The 19,204-nt window shown below is 38.4% G+C and overlaps 1 protein-coding gene across 5 annotated transcripts in view; it reads right to left on the reverse strand.

Moving 5' to 3' along the window:
- Positions 1–19,204, reverse strand: part of CACNA2D3 (calcium voltage-gated channel auxiliary subunit alpha2delta 3) — a 551,583-nt gene that overhangs the window by 447,381 nt on the left and 84,998 nt on the right. For 3 of the 5 annotated variants that reach the window (XM_063348449.1, XM_063348450.1, XM_063348447.1), the window contains exons 1-2: positions 10,386–11,461; positions 9,687–9,768 (exon numbers count right to left, since the gene is read on the reverse strand). In XM_063348449.1, coding sequence (XP_063204519.1) covers positions 9,687–9,768; positions 10,386–10,504 — 201 coding nt within the window. In that variant the 5' untranslated portion in view covers positions 10,505–11,461. Of the gene's footprint in view, positions 1–9,686; positions 9,769–10,385; positions 11,464–19,204 lie in introns of those variants that run through there. The other 2 variants (XR_010072843.1, XM_063348451.1) reach the window with 2 other exon arrangements.

Here is a 19,204-nt window from a genome sequence, read left to right on the forward strand (position 1 = left end):
TTTGGCATCAATGTCATAAGAAAACATCTCTCTCTCTGGAACATCTGCCCATTTTAAAACTCAACTATAAGCTAAATAAGGTGGTTCAGAAAGAGGACAGGAAGAGAGAGACAAAGACAACAATAAAACATCATGTCGAATTAAGGAAGGCAAAAGCAAAACACAGGAGTAGGACCAAGTGCTCCAACAAGGAGAATGCCTTCTAATATTTTAGAAATTGTTTTGATCACATTAATGAAATGAATTGGTTTAACTCTTTATGATTCTCTCGGGAATCTCCACAGACAGAACAAATGGCTAGAAACAACCACCTGTCAAACAATGTTCTGATTAAGAGTCGTTACCAGAACCTATACACCTTTGATGACTCTACCAAACCAAACAGGCTCTACTAAGAAGGCAAAAATTCAGCATAAGCAGTGCTTAGGAAGAACTCTTCTCAAGAATAAGAAGAGATAAGAACAAACTTTGCTAAATATCTACAATTGCTGATACCAAAGCCCTGAACATATAAGCAGATACATAAGGAATAAAGCAGGAGTTTACATCTAATCAGCTATTTCCTCCTCTCTCATTGATACATGGCGCTTACAACCCCTGGTGAAGTGTACTTCCTAGTTATAGCTACCATAAGAACGCGTTGGAACATCTTGAAGAGCTAACCCTGCTGAAGTCTTACCATGCAGTTGTTGGACTTCAAGTCAAATGGATGAAGACTGCTCCCAGATTTAATCTGTTATATTTTAATATATTTATCCTTCTACAGTAAAAAGCCATATATTTCAACAAGATCATTTGAATGTATGCTCCTGAAGGGTAAGGGGGGAAGCAAGCATTCAGCCAACCTGCACAGCAATAATTACAGTGGTTTATAACTTGTTTCTGCTCTGAATGTTGAAGGACTCCCCAGCTGTGTGTCTTAAGGAGATAAAGGCACAAAGCTTAACAGTGCACAGATATAGACATCAAAGAAGAAATACAGTTACCTTCTTTGCTTATAGTCCAAAATAAAAATAAAAAAGGACTCCAAAATAAAGGATTATGTAGCTCACCTTCCTAACTTAAGGCAGTTCAATGAGATCTACATAATGGCAGGTAAACTGTTCCGAAAAGCCACCCTGCAAGAGTTCCACACTATTCCACTGTTTTCTCTCAGTTTAAAACAAAAAAAAAAAAAAGTTTTAGATTGCAGGAAACTAATTCTTGTGTTTAAAGACCAGTTATTGTTTATCTACCATGGATGTAGAAAAGACTTTTCTTCTTCTTCCTGGTTTTCTGCACATGAAGGCTGTTGCTGTATTTCCTTTCAAGTTTTCACTAGCTTTGCTCCGGCACAGCTTGGCCCGTAGCACTAAATCACTGTCCAGTGAAACAGGCCTGGTTCTCCTTCCTCTCTTTCCTCTCCCCCGCCCTGTTTATGTTTCTCCACACTTTCTTCCTCAGTTCAAAAGGAAATAGACATTTTTTTTTTAGTTTGGGGGTTTCACTACCTCCAGTTTTCTAGCTTATTTGAAGGTTATTGTCTTTTTCACACAACACACCTGTCTGCATCAGACACTGAAAGTGGTTTTGGAATTCAGGACTGGTTTTTCCCCTCTGTCTAGATGACATAAGAATCTTACCTTTACGGGTTTCTACAGTTTAGAACATTTCTAGTCTCATAAATATGGATTTGACATATGCTTTATCACACATGAGGTTCCCAGTCAATTCTCAGCTCTCTACAGAGATTAAAGACAGCCACATCAGCCATTTTACCAGAAAATATGGAAGAAATGGGGAGCAGGTAAAACGTGTCAGATCAGATGAATCTTTGAGAGTAAAACATTCCTCATCCCTCAGTATATTCACAATAGCCACAGATACCAGAAGCAGAAAGAACACCTGGAATCTGTGACCTCCTCTGCTGACAGCTTCTGTAAATCAGTGTCTTGCCACATCTATAATGGGTTATGATGGGTGGAGCTGGCGGGGGCTGGGAAGGGTGAAGAGAGAGAGGGGAGAGATTAACCCTTGCTTATCATGTGCAAAGGGTATTGGTGTGAAAAGCAACACGAGAGAACTGATTTGTGCTTCTAGCAAACAGAAAACCTGAAGTATAACAGAAAGCTGGTGCAGGAGTTTGGTCTCTCTGAGGGCATCTATACAATATCACAAATGTCTACTTACATAAATTAGTTTAGGAGCAGAGGCAACAATTCTGCCCACCTCTGCCTCAAAAACTCTTGTTAATCTGCTTTCTCATAGGGTTTTGAAAGAGTCTTCTCAAAGAAAAAAAAAAAAAAAACAAAAAAAAACCCCAACATTTTCTTGTGTTAGGGATCTTCCAGGAAATAAATTTGAACCTCATGTGCATGAAACGAAAATCATATTCCTATACAAAGCATCCAGGAAAGCATATTGTGTCTTCCACTACAGCAGTCGCCTTCGCCTCCTCAACCTCTATCTCCTTCCTGAGAATTGCCTGGCACTGGCTGTTGCTCAGGCATCCCTATTTTGAAGATACATTTAAAATACACACACCCCACCAACAGGTTTATCCAAGATTTGAATCCGGATCATTTCAAACATATAGTGAAGTCAGTGTTAGGTGCATCACTGTAAATTCAAATCTGTTTCTCCCTTTGTTCTCAAAGAGCACCGCTGATGAAACGGCCTTGTTTTACCTTTGTCTAGCTAAACAATTATTTTCTTCTAAACTTGACTTCTATCGCTATCAAGTCAAGTCTAGCTCCTTAAAGCAATCCAAGACGCTCTAGCTACTGCTAAGACCCTGATAAAGACTGCATGAAGCCAACTCTCTTACGAACGAGGGATTTATGACAGGTTAATTCTGTACATTGTTATAGCTCTGTATTCTACTGTCTACTATTTTATTCCCACATTAAATTCAATACGCTGGTTGTAACATCTGTACTGTGTGAACAAGTGTCTCTCTTGACCAATCACTATCTCCTCACGTCTCATATCACCATCTTCAGAAACAGCGTAGCAGTTAACTGTAAAATGGGTAACTCCACCTGCATAGTCCTAAAAGATCTGAGAGCAGGATGCTTTCAGAAAGTACCTGTCCCTGGAATTCATCACCTCTGGAAAGGCTTCCAAGACCCTTCCCAACTTCTCCCTAACTATGATTAAAAAAAAAAAAAAAAAAAGGCATTTTTGCACAACTTCCCCTTTAAATACCAACCTTGCAATGTTTTTTCATTCACTCAAAAAAAAAAAAAAACCAAACAAACCCAAAACTTAAGCTTTACAAATGAACTGGTTAGATGCTAAATAGGCTCACAAAAACATTATATGTAGAAAAGGCAAAATGGAACTTCATGAGAACAACATATTAATCAAAGTACTTCATGAAGATCTTTCATTGAAGCTTCTGCAGCAACCTAAAATACAGTCTATCCTATCAATATATAACTTGTGTTGTACAATGTGTAACCACTTATTATCAGCAACAAAAAATTGTACCCTACAGAACAGTAATGACATTTGGAAGTGTAGAGTATTGATTAGCAGTTGCTTAAAAGTGAATCACCACTACAATGCGGCATCTGTTCATGGCTCTACATACCTTCACTGTCAAGATAATTTGCATGGAGGCTGGCTCTTTTAACCTTGAAATGTAAGCATTTTCCAATACAGGATGAGAAAACAAGCAACCATAGATGCATTAAGTAAGGGAATTAGCATTCATTTCCTTTCAAGATCTGATGTTTTCCAGTTGGATTGTCCACTCAATAATTTCCATATTAAAAGACATTATTGAAAGTGTAATGCATGTATCATAAACTTACTGAAGCCATCTCATATTTCTATTACGTATTAACAATAGAACATATTTACTTTCAGTAATACAAACAAGAGGATCATGCTGTGCTTGCAAAACCCAGAAAGACACAGAAAATACTGCAAAATATAGAGTGCTGATGGCAGAAGAGCATGGATACACCATGGCTTAAAACAGGGCTTTCCTTTTAAAGAGAAATATAAAACATAACGATTGATATTCAGGCAGATTTAGACTACGTTTGAAAACGTTACCGACACCAAGAAGTTATTAGTCCTGCCATAACATTCAGACAGGAGATGAGAGTGAGCATGGATCATTCAAGGTGCAGGTCTAACTTCATTGAAAGCAAAGAAAATTTTCCAGTACCTTCAGAGAAGGCAGAACTTCATCACGAGGAAAAACTCTTCTCTGTTATGGAGAAAAAGAGACCACGCTATTGGAAGTTTGATAGCACTATGATATTTTCCTCTGCAGATCAATATGCTACCTGAAAATTAGCATTGGCCCCAGGAGGTTTTTCCACCTAATACATTAGTAGCATATGAACGCATTTGATTATTTTTTCTTGAACAAAGAAAAATTAAAATACATAACTAAAATAATTTACACCTTTATGTCTGCAGATAACAACATTAAATACTTCACCAAACACACTAAAATGCTCCATAACTAGTTTGGCACGGAGAATAACCTTGTGATTTATGTAGCCCAAAGATCTGTAAGAATTAAAGGGGACGGAGGTTCAAGCTCTGCAAGTTGCAAAACATCATTTGCATTAATCAACAAAATTAAACTGATTTAAGATTCTCAGATGCATATTTCTTTTATTTTCTAATGTTTGATTTTAATTCAGTGCTAGGAGACACATTTTACATAATCCAGACTTCCGGAGTTTGAATTATAATGAATTAACTCTGAATCGAGCTTTTGGTAAGCTCTATACCCTTTGCCTGGCTGGCGTTTTTTTGAGTTTGAGTTTGGCGGGGGGGTTGAGGGGGGAGGTTTTTTTGGTTGGGGGGTGGGGAGGTGTTGTTGCTGTTGATTTTGGGTTTGTGCAGGGGGTGGTGGTGGTTTTAGTTTTTTTAAATCATAGTCATGTGTTTACAGGTTTTTTGGATAATTTTTCTCCTATTTTTGATATAAAAAAAATCATCATTATTTTTGCAGTTTTAAAATTGATCAGCTGGCAAAAGTTTAAATCTCTATCCAAGGAGCCAGTACATACATAGATACACCTTAAACTGCACATCTCAATCTTACTGACCCTTCCTTCAAAGCAGTAGCTGCAGCGTCTCAAGCAAAGAAGAAACAGCCTACAAAGACCAAAACCAACATAAGGCTGAATAAAAGAAAGGCAATTAATGTCAAGATGATTGGACTAAATTTCTCTAAGAATTTAAGGCACTATTATATGGTTTAAAACTAAAGATAGATGTACTGCATGAATCAGATACACCAGCTGAATGCTAATTGTTCTAAATAACCCTGTTATATTAGTTTTGCACTGACATTTCTGTAGTTGTAAGAAACTAACGAGGTACAGCACCAAATCTAGTCGGTGAGACGAAATGCAGTTCTGAACCTTTCAAAATAGGAATGCTATTCTGATTGAAAAACCTGCTTTGAGAAAACACCGTGATTTTGAGACGTCCTAACACAATGCAGAATCTGGTGAGAGGAGCAGAGAGATGCAGACTGCGACTGCGGAAGGCCCGGCAGCCGGTGCTTACCTAACAGCCCGGGCTCCCGCGGACGACTTACATAAGGAAAACCTGAGACAGCCTTGAACAAGCTTGTCTTCAGTAAGAAACCTCTATGGCCAAACCGATAAATCAAAGTTTCTTTTCAGTTAGAAACTGTCACTACATTAGCAATAAGATACTATTGATGATTTAGGACCAAATCAAGGATTACCAAAGCTCAGAATATGGGGGGAGGGGAGTAAGTAGTCTCTCCGAGAGAAATCTGAGGAAGCATAGACCACCCTGCATTTTTAGAGAATCAGACACTTCACTGATATTCAAAAAGCTTTACTGTGTAACAACAATTGTTTTTAACATTAACAGGAAGCACATTCCCTGCATTTTTTGCTTCCATTTTATTACTACTATTATTTTGCAACAGCGTTGAACTGAAAACATACTATTATCATGGACACTATAATGTGAACAGCAGCATTCCCCAAAGTGTCTTCCTCCAAAATTCTAATTGCAGCAGCTGAAGTGAAGAATATTTTCCTGGCGCCTAACCCTTGCTTTGCATCCTATACTTAAAGCCTGGCTTTGCCCGCAGGCTGCTCTCTCGCATTTACTACACTACTAACTAAACATAATCAGAGTATTTTAAAAAAAAAAAAAAAAAAAAAAGATTTTAAAGAAGTGTCAAGATTCAAATAAGGCAAGAAAAAAAAAATATAAGCACCTAGGAGACAATTAAAATTTGAATCAATTCCTAGGCCCCAGCAGTATTTACTAACTAGGTGAAGAGTATGCACGTCTCTACAGCACCAAGCAGCTTCTTGTTCGCTGCCAAATCTATGAGACAACTGTAAAACCTCCATAAATCAGATAACTTGGGCATAATTTTGTCTTATTTTCTTCTGTATGGTTTTTTGGAACATTGAATCATCTTCCTTCGCTCTGAAAACAAGCAGGAGAACATTAAAATGCTAGATTTTTAAGTGCTAATTTTGCTTAAATGCTCATCATCATTTCTGAAATTATTTACTGAACCATTATTATTAATTTTCTGAGTTATTTACAGGGTTTGCATTTCATCTAAAGTCAATTTCGTGAAAAATCATATATCATATATACTCTTAGGAGACATAGCAACATACTTGGATAAGATTATCATAATACAATAAAATAATTAAACATTCAGTTAAGGCAAGTAGGTTTTTTTTAAAAAAATAGTTTCAAAAAGTGACAAAAATATTCTTACGCATCTTTTTGAAACTCAAGAGGACAGCAACGCTGGTTACTCATTTGATGTTCACAGTACAGAAAGACTTAAGAATTGTAGTAACTAAATCAATATTCACAGCTATAACCTGGCAAAGTTTTGCTTTACTGAGTATCTCGCGTAACTTCATTTGCTGAATGAAACTGTAGTATGGGTCAAATGACTCTTAATGTGTAAAACATTTGGGCAGCAGAGAGTGTCAATCATGCCTGGATTTCAAACGCGTTCCTTTGGAAGCGATGCTCACTATATATGCTAACAAAATGGGTCAAGTAACCTTTGCATTAACTTTTCATTTAGCAAGCCTTTATTAAACTAAATGGCACTACAAAGCGGTTGGTAATTGAGAAATCTGTACTGCCCAGATACATAATTATACGCATATTTGGTATCTTCATTTGTTTAACGATGTTTAATTCATAATCAGAAAATGCAGATTCCTCCAGTAATATGAGAAGTCGCACTGCTTCTAAAAGTGGAATCTTGACTTTAAGACGATGTTGAGTCTGATCACCTCGAGCTCACAGCAAATACCAAATGGATTCTCGATGCCTGGCTAGTGGGGAGGGACGGGGGGAAAAGCGTTTGCATTTAGAGCCCTACTGTGCCATCACTTCCTTAATTACTATGACAACTTCTGCCACTGACTTTGCATGTTGAAAATACTTGTAAATCTTCAAGTTTGGTATGTTTTTATTCGCACAAGTTTGTAGAAGAAATGTACTTTATAGCAATACGAAAAGATACATGTTAAAGTCACCTGTCATCCAGGCTCATTTGCCACAATCAACAGCAAGGAATAGTGAGCTTAAAAGGACAGAGACCTTAGAGTTTTAAATAAAGAGCACCAGAGGTTTCCTAAAACCACTGTAACCAGAAGGGAAAAAGAAAAAAAAAAAAAAGAATAGGGGATGTGACAAAGGAATAGAAGTGCTCTAAATATCTGTCAAATCTGCGTTTTGTCTTTCCTCTTTCATTCTATACAGAAATATCATAACAAAGGCAAGAAACAAAACCAAAATAGCTTGGAATGAATATACACTGTCCACCTTCAAAAACAGGAGCACAGATTTGTTAGTGAAATAGAAAGGATGCTGATGAAAAGGTAAAATGAATAGCTTCCAATTATAACAATTATAACAACCAATAGGAAGAAATCTTGCTACTTCAGAAGGAAAAAATGCGTTACAGAAGGGACGACAGCAGTATCTACTATGAGGAAGAGAAGAACAATTAAGGGTATCGTACTAATTCTTTGTAGATTTTAGCACAATTGCAAAATGCAATATATTCCATATTTTTCTAGTAAACATTGGACTATCTGTATTTGGTAGATTTCATTTTTAAAGCCATTTTGGTGCAAAAATGGCTGCATGTGGAACAGCTCCAAAGTTAAATAAAGATACCTGTTTGTTATGGCCCAATAAAAAAATTAAAGCCTTTTAATAATACTTGACTAGATACTAATCAAAACTGAAGGGTCCATCTGCTTTATAAATTTAAAGAGTTCATACAAAAATGTGATGATATAAGACTATACATACTTTAAAGAATGTGAGCTAGAAGTATAATAAATACTGAATGTCCAGATTTTCAGATTAAAATAAGACCCTATACATTGCCCTATACATTGAAGTGAAGCTATTGAATGGCCACGAAAGGTAGTAAGAGAGCTCAAATATTTCTGTTCTCAATACCTCTGTATTTTAGCTTAGTGAAGTTCATGTTTTGCATTCCTGGGTATACAACACCGAAAAGGCAAATACTGTTAAGGAACTCATATGCCTTTAGTAATCACTAAGTCAGTTCCTTTCATTTTACATCGATAGCATAAGCTTTTTATTTTAACTGCTACACATACTGTCCGTTACGTAATTTCACACATATACAAGCCTTCCAAAATAAGTGCTACAAGCTAAAGGAATCATTTCCTTTATAATCAGACCAAAAAAAAATTTATACTTTAGTCAGAACTAAAAATCACATCTAAAAAGCCAGCAGAAATTTAACATATGGGTTGAATGAGGGTTTCTGTTGTCAGTGAATGTCTCAGTGTTTTTCCATTTCCATATTACATTTTGAGGATAACATTAAATGCTGCAAAATCGCAGTCTTAAAGTCTTTAACATATTCCTCTTAGTCTCTCATTGTATTTTTTTTCAGTAACTGCTGTAAAATAAATTGTCTAGAATACAGAACTTTACTATAGGTTGCATATTTAGAGTAGACACAGTCTTTGGTATATACCTAATACTCAAATCCGCTTTCTCATTACCCTCTGCCCTAATTATGTAGACTTACGCCAATTTCTCAAGTTTTTGCAATACTTCACTAGCTTATTACCCAGCTGCGCAGCTGAGCAGGAAGATAACCACATTCATTCCTCTTATCTATAATGATGTAATACATCCCAGCACTGGGTTGAGATGATTGGGGGAATAATGGGATTGTAAAAACTGCAGAGATGACAAACAACAGTGCAGCCGCCTTCTCCCGATACAGTGAATTGCGTACATACAGCACAGGGTGAAAATACTACAATATGCACTAATTCTGCTCCTTGAATGAAGTTAACATCTTTCATAAGCAGCAGCTGTTTCTACACTGAAACATCATCATCACAATGCAACAACCAGATTAAATACCCGCAATCTAGGCTGAAGCCTAGACTTCAAGAAATAAAAGTGTTTGGAGTTTACTTTCTAATGGTAACAAAAAAATTAATCCAAAAAGAAAAATATCAGTTTAATCAAGGACTCTCCACATAGTGCAGTGCAATGCAAAGAGTCATCAGGGACTAGTATGCAATACAAAAACAGATCTTGGACCAAAGCATGTACAGCACTGCTTTCCTATTCATTTAAAAAATTAAATCTACCTCCATTTTCTCTGTTAAAACCTTCCTCGTTACAACTGAAGAGATCCTTACCTTCTGCAGGAGCTGGGAACCTGAGTACTTGGCTGCAATAGATTTGATCTCCCCACCAAACGCTGAGGCCCAGAGCTTTACACTGTGAAGAAAAAAAATGAGACAGGAAGAAATGTAATACACATGTCATAGCAAGCAACACAGACTGTAACAGCTTCAGCTGCACTCAGAAGGATCCTAGCAATTTTGCACTGAAGAGCTCACTAAGGAACCTAAGCACAGCAAAAGATTTGCAAAGCTGTTCAAGTAGAAGCACAGACTAGATGCTGTGCTAAGGTAAGGCCTCTGATATCAAACTACCAAACCCGCACTGTTTAAATTTAAAGAATCGACTTGTACAGAAACATGCTTTGGCATAATACAACACATATCCATTTAAAGGAAAGAAGCAGATAAAATGGCAGAACAGTTCCAAATGATAAATTCTCACATGAGAAGTTAATATAACAGCATCAACTTCAGCAAATACAAACACTTAAGTTAAGACTCTGCGTCCACAATACTCCACCGACACATGGTCCTACAATGAAATTAAAGTAGTGCTAAGCGCGTTAGAGACTATCACTTTAAACACAGCTGACAGAGAAGCAAAGGTGCCTTGAACAGTCAAACATCCGCAATATAAAGAGATAAGAACTTGAGCAGTCAAGTTCTCATGCTTGAACATGGTCCTGAGAGCAATAGCATGAAAGCACTTACACAGACAAGGGGATCTGCTGCTCCGATCCAACCACATCCACTAAGGCTGTGTTAAAAGCTGTCCAGAAGATAAAGAAAAAACCCCAAAAAGCCCGAAAAAGATTCAGATTCTCTGGCATTGTGCCTCTCTGTGCCTGGAAAGATTTGGGGAAATTCAAGTAAAGCTGAATTCAGCAGCAGTGGGGTTTTGCTTCTAAAGCCTCTTTCCCCACCCTTACCCCCTCCACTAGAACAACACTGGAAGAAATCACAGCTCCATCCTCATCCCTCCAAAGAATGAGACCCTTCTCTGCGTAATGGAAGGAGAGGACCAGAAGCGAAGCTCTAATGACTTGAAAACTATTGTGTCCCTGGTAACAGCAAAGCGTTTTCCACCACTACTGCAGCCACTTGCATGTAGTTCTTTACAACTCCGCAGTCAGCAGTGTGCTGGAGTTACTTCAGTGACCTACTGCTGCTCCAAAGTGCCCTTAGCAGCAAGAAAGCAGACTATTGATTCCAACTGGGGAGGCTGTCTTCTTGCAATTACTGCTCACTTTGCAAATGGAAAGCTGCCGAGAGTTCTCCTTTCCCTCGCCGGTAACCTCCAGCCTTCATCCCAGATCAAGTCAGCCAGTGCATTGGTTCAGCGGAGCGGGAGCAGCAGCCTTTTAACGGGATAGCGCGGAGACAGAGAGGCAGGCACAGGAGGAGCTGGACCAGAGGGAGGGTGCCTCTGGATGGCAAAAAGCAGAGAAAGTCTAGAGGAGCTGAAAGTGTTGTTGAGCCCTTCCAGGAAGGCGAGGAGAGAGCGCTGCACATTGCCGGGGGCTGAGCTAGGGAGGGCTCGGCGGGGCTGGCAGGGGAGGGGGGTGGAGGGGGGCCGTGCACACCCACCGGGGACCCGGCCAATTCAGGCAGGGCACCGCTGCATGACAAGCATCTGTCACACAGCCCGGAGAGGCGACGGACGGACGGAGCTCAGCTCTTCGCGCCGAGGGCGCCCAGCATCCCGGCCGCCGAGCCGCACCGAGCAGGGCGCCGGCAGAGGGAAGGAGGAGAGGAGCGATCCCCGCCGCGGCAGCATCGCTGGTGAGCGGGAGCAGCGGGTTCCCGGAGCCAGCCCCGGCTTTAGGGCAGGCTCGCACATTTGGTTGAGGCATATAGAGCACGTCCTTGTGCATAAAAAGGCAGGTTTGCTGCTTCCTCCCACGCCTGAGCGCTGCAGCGAGGCACTATCCGAGAGATCGGGACTAGCAAAGGCTTATGAATGAAAAGAAATGCAGCATAAGTAAATCAATGCGGGCTAACGGACTCCAGCCTATGAATAAATTATTAATTTGTGCTCATAGAAGAATCCTCTTGGTATTGCAAACATAAGATTACAAGCTCCTCCACGGAGAGAGCAACGTGGGGAGCAGGAGGGATTGGTCCAGGTATTTTTGTTGTTGCATTTTAAAATCTACCCTCCCTCCTTTTGCTTTTATTCTTCTCCTTCTGCTTGTTTCTCACCTTCTTTTCCACTAAATGCACAGACTTAAAATAGCAATTGAACTTTAATGTAAATAAGTATGGCGAGACCTGGAGATGATCTGAGCAAGGGCTGAGTCATCCTTGCATCATACAATATAGCTCCAGTGCCCGCTCCAAAATCCTGGTTTCTTCCCTCTGTAGTTAGAATTCACACCTCAAAATATTCAGTCTGCCTTTGTATACTGTTCTTATCTTAACAATTTCTGTCTTGAAGCTAGATATGTAGTACCGGTATTTTTTCCACATTAACATTTCTAAGAGCACTGAACAGTTTGCTTTAAATATCAAAACCTCTATTCAACACCTGGCTGACAAAAGCTTTCTGCTTTCTCAGAAGAAACTAGAAGTTTAAAGACAGAAAGACTACCTCAGGGAAACCGTGCAGAACAGCGTAGCCTGGTACGCTGCAACTTTCACCACCCGCTGGCTGTCCCCACCAGGAACAGTAAATAGATCGTATTTCTGTCTGTACTATTACTTTCATATGAAGACAATAATGAGAGTTTTGTTAAAAGGGACACATTTTGTGTATTAATCAACCATTTTGAAAGTCCTATTATCTGTGCTGTTCCTGTGAATTTTCAAAGCAGTGTTTTAAATAGGCTGCCATGTCACCAGGTGTTCAGCCTACCTACAGGCAGAAACGTAAAAATGCACATGGCTGACTAACCGTATACAATGAATTATGTGCCCCCTTGAACATATTCTATAAACAAAAGTATCTTTTCAAAACTAGGAATGAAACAGGAATTGTGGACTGTCTCACTACTTGTGCCGTTTAGCTTTTTTACATGCTAAACAGAGAGATTCATAAGGCTATTTTTGTGGAACCCAAACTTCATTTTTACATTAACAACAATTCTTATCTGCTTCAAGTCAACACAGGGCACTGGTGACAAGTAGCAGCTAACTTCATTCTTCAAAGAATTACTGTAAACCCTAGAAACTTTTTGAAAGCACATACAATGTGCCTGTGTTCAATAGGCCTGAGAAATTTAACACGTATTAAAACCATCCCTAATTATTGGCAAGAAAAGATGATAAAAGTCACATGTCAAACCTTGACTTTTTTTAACATTCATTATGCATTCAATACCACATCAGATCTACAACGTATGCATTTGGCATGTATAACTGGGCACTCACATTTGTTTAATATAGAAATCCTATTTCTACTATCGCTAGTCTCAGGAAAAAAAATTCACTTGAAAAAGAAATTTCTACTTGACAGTACAAGTATGGACACCTCCTTTTGTGTTAGCAAACACTTGTATGCATTATGCCATAGAGCGCTTTCAGCATCTCTCATTAATGCACAGTGGTTATGTTCATGCAGTTATTTGCTTCCTCTTGATAACTGGGTGAATGGAAAGCGAGCCTATACTGTAACAGTGCTTTAACACATACAAACCATACATATAAACACCACCACTTTCCATCAAGCTACTGTATCCTGGCCTGACCACTACTGACTATTTCTGCTCTGCAGATCTCGCTGCAGTCAAGACCCCGGTTCAAAACTAATGTTACCATATCCCCCATGCTGCCCTGGTGAGGAGGATGCAGAAACTTTCCCTAAGGGGGTTTGCATTAAGGACCAAAAAAATAAATAGACAAAAAGCAGTGGTAAGATCTGCTGAAAGGTTCAAGTCTTTTATACTGGGGATATAGCAGTGTGCTTCATTATTTGGTGTCCTGGAGCAGCCAGCAGAAAGCTAAGTCTCAAAGAAGCACAGCAGTGAGTTTATATTTTGGACGTAACGTGACATTTCTATCATATCCTGTTATGGACAACTGCCGAATCTGGAAGAATCTGTAACTGCTGGTCCCACTAGAAAAACGCACATGCAGATAACTGACCAGAGAAGGAAAATGTTTATGCACTTAGCAAGTTTACATTCTCAAACCAAAGTGCATCTTAGCAGCAAGTGCAGGTAAGTTATTACATGCCTGTGCTCGCAGCAGCAGAGCTCCCCATACAAGCGTATTAAGTTGGATCGCCCGCCCCCGCATTTTTAAGGGATAAAAATGGCATCTAATCTCCTGCTGTGTCTTTGATGATCAAGTACAATGGCGCATTTTAGTATGTCACAGAAAATGAAAGAAGGTGTTTTCCCCATGAAAGCAGAAATAAAATTTGGACACGCGAGTCATCAAGTGTTGTAACAGAAAGTCACAAGCACTGTCACAGACAGCTGATGAATCCCCAAAGCTTTTGCAGTGGACCATATTCAGGCAAATAACCAAGGGACTGGGGGGAAAATAAACAACAACAAAAAAACCAAACCCCCCACAAAAAAACCCAACCAAATCAAAAAACCCCCGCCAGGTCAAGGGCAAAGGGTAAGATGAAACATGACACAAAGGCTGAAGTACAGAACACAGACTAAGGGAAAGTCCTGTACATAAATACTTACAGTAACTTTACCTGACAAATTAATCCCATTGCTCTTTCCTTTGTCTACCTCCAGATATATTTACACTTATGAAAGGGTGCAGGAACAGGGTCACATTTCTATCATCAGCGCATACTTTGAGGTCTTCTGATAAGATACATATCAAGCCGTAATAAAAAAAATTAATTAAAAAAAAAAGTCAATCGAGAGGCATAGAGAGAAGAGAACATATGGTGCAAGGGAGAAGAGTAGGAGGAAATGATATAATTAACACAAATGTTTATTGTATTTCTTTTTTCAGCTGCTTATCTACAACGAGTTCTAAACAGAGGAAAAAATGCAGAAGGCTAAAGTGCTAAAAGCCTTGCTGAAGATGCAAGCCACCTCCAAAAAAAAGGAAATACGTCAGTTTATCTATATTCCACATATATTAGAAGATTCAGATACTGCAAAAATAGACAAGTCCTAACTACACTGCATGATGTGGTGTTAATACTTGCTTTGTAGTATATTCCTCAGCAGTTCTAAATACTGAGATTATATAATCCTCAAATGTGTTCTCCACAGTGCCTTTTTTTGGTTCAAAGATTAAAATGCCCCTTCCCCTCCCTTTTCCCTTGTTTGAAATACTTCTCTTAAAAAGTGATCCCTTAAATAAAGGTAGTGGGAAGGCAAAAAAGGGGCAGAAGTGAAGGGATATAGCCACCTCATGCAATAAACAATTTAATATAATATTCTGTATTGAAAATCCTTCCAGCCTTCAACAATTGTATGCAACTTTTCCCTTACTTCTCTGCAAGTATTATATTTCACATACACTTACACATAGAAAATGAAAACAGGAGAAGTAGAGGGATAACAAAAACCTTCTCAGCTTCACAAAGCACTTTGAGATTGTCAGATGAAAGGCAAAATCTAACATTCACGATTTATTATTTGGCAACAACCCAACGGTGGAAGGATTCATCAAGTAGTGTTTGCATGCTGTGAGAACACAGGCTTACTCGTTTCAAGTGAGCTGTACATCTAAGAAAGAGCAAGAGACTGCGCATTAGACCTATTCTGTAGAGACTTAACACATGTACAGGTATTCTTCGAATTTTATGAAGGTCCCATGTGTATAAATCTAAGTGTTTCATTGGTACGGGAATGCCTAGTTATTGACCAATTCCAACCCACTTACAGAGACTGAGGTCAAGTAACATTACTCACTGGATTAAATGAACACAATTTCACATAATGGGCATGAGCTAGTGACTTGTAGAAATAAAAATACCGCAAAAAATTCTAAGCCATGCCTGTATTTTGTAGGCAACTTGGCAATATTATCATCTTGTTTGTGTATACTGTTCAGGTCAAATCAAACGCTAGTATTTCAGTTCATGAGAATATTAAGGGTATATGCAACCTACGTTTACATATACTGAAAAATCAGGTACATGAAAATAAATACAATCTCTAAAGATAGAAAGAAAAAAACGCCCTAATATACACTCACAATTAATATGTTGTAAGTACAGCATTTTAGGTTACTGTCACGTTATCTATAGCACACTTCAACACCAAATAAACCTCACAGTTTGCCATAAACCCCCCAAGGAATGCATGGTTAATTTAGCTTCTACAAAGCCTATGTTCAGCTGGCTTTAGCATCTCCACAAGGAGTTAAAATGTAAAAGAGCAAAGCATTATCACATCCCAGCCTATGAGAGCTCACACTGCACGGTAAGCTGGAGTGCTTTAAGCTAATGATGTTTATAGCTAACCAAATCCAATTTCAACAGTCCACTGTAGCTCGAGTCTGTTAGTGCCATTTTACATAAGCTTCATTTATTTTGAATTTTCAACTATTAAGACAAAGTCCACATTTGGCTTCTTTCGAGTGCCATGCTAGGAAATGAACTCTTTTCTAAGGAAATAAATTACCTTTTTACTCCCAAGGCTAGTGCTAGGTTGTAAATGTTAATGCTCTCAATGCATTCAAAATACTTGAAAACGGAAAACAGAACTTAAAAATGAGAAACTGTAACTGACAGCTCTAACATAACGGACAGAATACTGTAGAAACAACCAAACCTAGCATTCTTCCTCTGATGATACAAATGAAGAGTACAGGTCACAACGTATTTAAGTGCTAACCCATTGCTGCCTACACACTAAAATGAAACCTCTAGTCGTATCTATAATGGCCTGTGAATGCTCCCCCAAACCTTGCGAATTCCTCAGAGCCACTTTAAGGTTATCCTTGTCAAAGCCCAAAATACGCATTTCAAAGGTTATGGAAAGCATTACTTTTGCTTCAGATCTTGGCAGGATTAGTGACACACTGGGTACCCAAAATGATGTATTTGAGGGGGGAGAAAGAGGGGAAGTAGTACTGAGCAGACTCTCTCGGAGGAGAGGTCCTTTTGCATCACTAGACGAAGCGTCATCTATTGACCCACTGTTATCAGTGAGGTTAAATTTCCGACCATGCAGCTGAAAGCAATCTGCAAACTTTAGACTAATAACTATTTTCAAAATACTGTCCTTATTGCAAAGTTGAAAATATAACATAGCTTTTGATCCAAGAAACAGTGCTATGTCAAGTAATTATGTAAAGCTATTAGGTACTTCAGAGGCCTATAATTCTGTCGCTCTCCAATTAATTCCTGCATCACAAGTATGAATTTTGAGGTAGAAATGTGACTTTTCTGAATTCTTGAGTATCAGGTCAAGAAACTGGTAGTTTAGGCAGCATAGTGCTGCTTATGAGATGTTACAGAAAATGAATTTTGTGATAATTCTATGGCAGCAGTTGCTAACCTGTGATCTAGTTCTGCTCTATCACTTTGGTGAGCCTGATTTATTTATCATGAACATTGACTGACGCTGAAAATCAAAGTTACCTCAAAAGGCTATTGGAATTGGCATATATTAAAAAGTAAACACATTATGGTAATGAATTCCAGTATCTTGTTATATTAAAAAAATAATACATCAACATAAGAAAGAGTCCTGAAGAGGGAGGATATCAGACTGTCTGAAATATCTGATCACAATTGCAGAGTAAGACCACCAGGAATTATCAAAAGGCAAACAGGTTTCAGTAAGACTAAGATAATATTAGGAAGTACTAAATACATTTCTTAGCTTTTCAGAGTTTAAAATTGATTTTTTTAACTTCAAAAAGAGCATAGGCAATTCATTAATTGTCTTAAGGCCACAATAGCAACCTGATAAAACCTAGTTAAGACTTGCTGCTGTATGCAAATCAAGTTTTGCCTCTTCAGCGGTTACTGTTACTTTGGGTAAGAACCAAATTTAAGATTGCACGTTTTGCCACCAATGCAAGTGGCTACTTGTTCTAGTGAACATTAGTTGAAACCTTGCTACCTGCAAACAGATGAAACAATCTATTATCAGGGCATTCCTACGATACCCTAAATCAGTGGAAAAAAAGTGGATTTGGGCATAATGAGTAACTCCAGCATCACATAGAATAATACCCTACCACAGAAAAAAAATTCAAGATAGTCTCTTACTCCAGGGTTTCAAATTCTGACTTGTGTACAGTTCTATTTTAATAACATAGCTTGACATTACCTACCATGCAAAGCTCAGGCTTCACCTGCTGAAGAACAGCAGATTTACTAGGTTGTTGTGGTTTTTTTAAAATACATTAAAGCATGATTATGCTTAAAAGATGCAAAGTAAAAGCAAAATTTATACCCAAAAATATACTAATAACTGTCAGGTAAAATATTTACCAGAGCATGCATTTCTATTTTACAGACTGTTAATCCATCATAATGCCACTATCATCGCAAGAGACACACTCGTACTGCTACGCTCATTACTTTTTAATGTATCACTCCATTTTAAACACTAAGACTAACAAGTTCAGGCCGTAATATAGTCACCCTTCCTATGACTGACAAAAAGTAAACCCCATCCACAAATGCCACTATGATTCTACTTATAAGCAACCAATATTAGATAGACTGTAAAAAATACAGGAAAAGCAGCAAAATTCTGAGGCAAACTTGTTATTACTTGGTGTTATGCCACTCCAATGCTTTGGTTTACTTTTTTTGTTTGGTTGGTTTTGTGTGTCTTAAAAACACTTTTGCTTAATCTCCAATTTGTTAATAAAATGGGGACTAATACACTAAATTTAGATAATGGATTCAATGATATTTGATCAAAGGCCAGTGACACCACCCCTTAACACAAATGCAATGTTTTGTTAATAAATAACATACACCATTTATCAAGAACCTCTTAAATAAGCATAACAAAAGGTTTGTAAGGTTCGTGCACTGCAGTTCAGCCCTCTATCTCTCAAACATTACTAGAAATAACTGTCCCCATTTTAATGGATGATGAACTTCTTAACTTTCCCCAAACTGGTATTTTTGGAATTAGCAACGGGCTGCTGGAAAAAATCCACAGGACATCTTGTCAACGTTTCACAGGAAAGCTTAAGAAATATATCAGACCCTAAGTGCTTCTCAGCGTTACACAACCTGATACATAATTTGGTACTTGAAAACCAAGGCTCCCTATTTTTCCTCTAATACATTTATTGCCCCACCATCTTTTTTTTCCTGCAAACCCATTGCTATGTGTCTCTACCTTCAGTTCTCACCTTCATCTATCGCAGGTCCCACTTTTCCAGGCAACAGAACGGTACTGCCCATTTTCTCACAAAAGCGTATAAGATTCCCTAAACAGTTTTCTGACTTCTCTGATCCCTAAATTCAATACTTCCATACTCCTTTCTAAATGTAGTAAAGGCTGTTTCATTCTACATACCCTTCCAACTCATGCAGTCTGCTGCCCATAGACTTACTGCTCGAGAAGAGAAAGTCATCTAAATCACAGCCTATGCTCAATTCTATCTAAAATTACCATAAATCCAAACTGCAG

This window comes from Chroicocephalus ridibundus, chromosome 10 (assembly GCF_963924245.1).
Source record: "Chroicocephalus ridibundus chromosome 10, bChrRid1.1, whole genome shotgun sequence".
NCBI classification, from domain to species: Eukaryota; Metazoa; Chordata; class Aves; order Charadriiformes; family Laridae; genus Chroicocephalus; species Chroicocephalus ridibundus.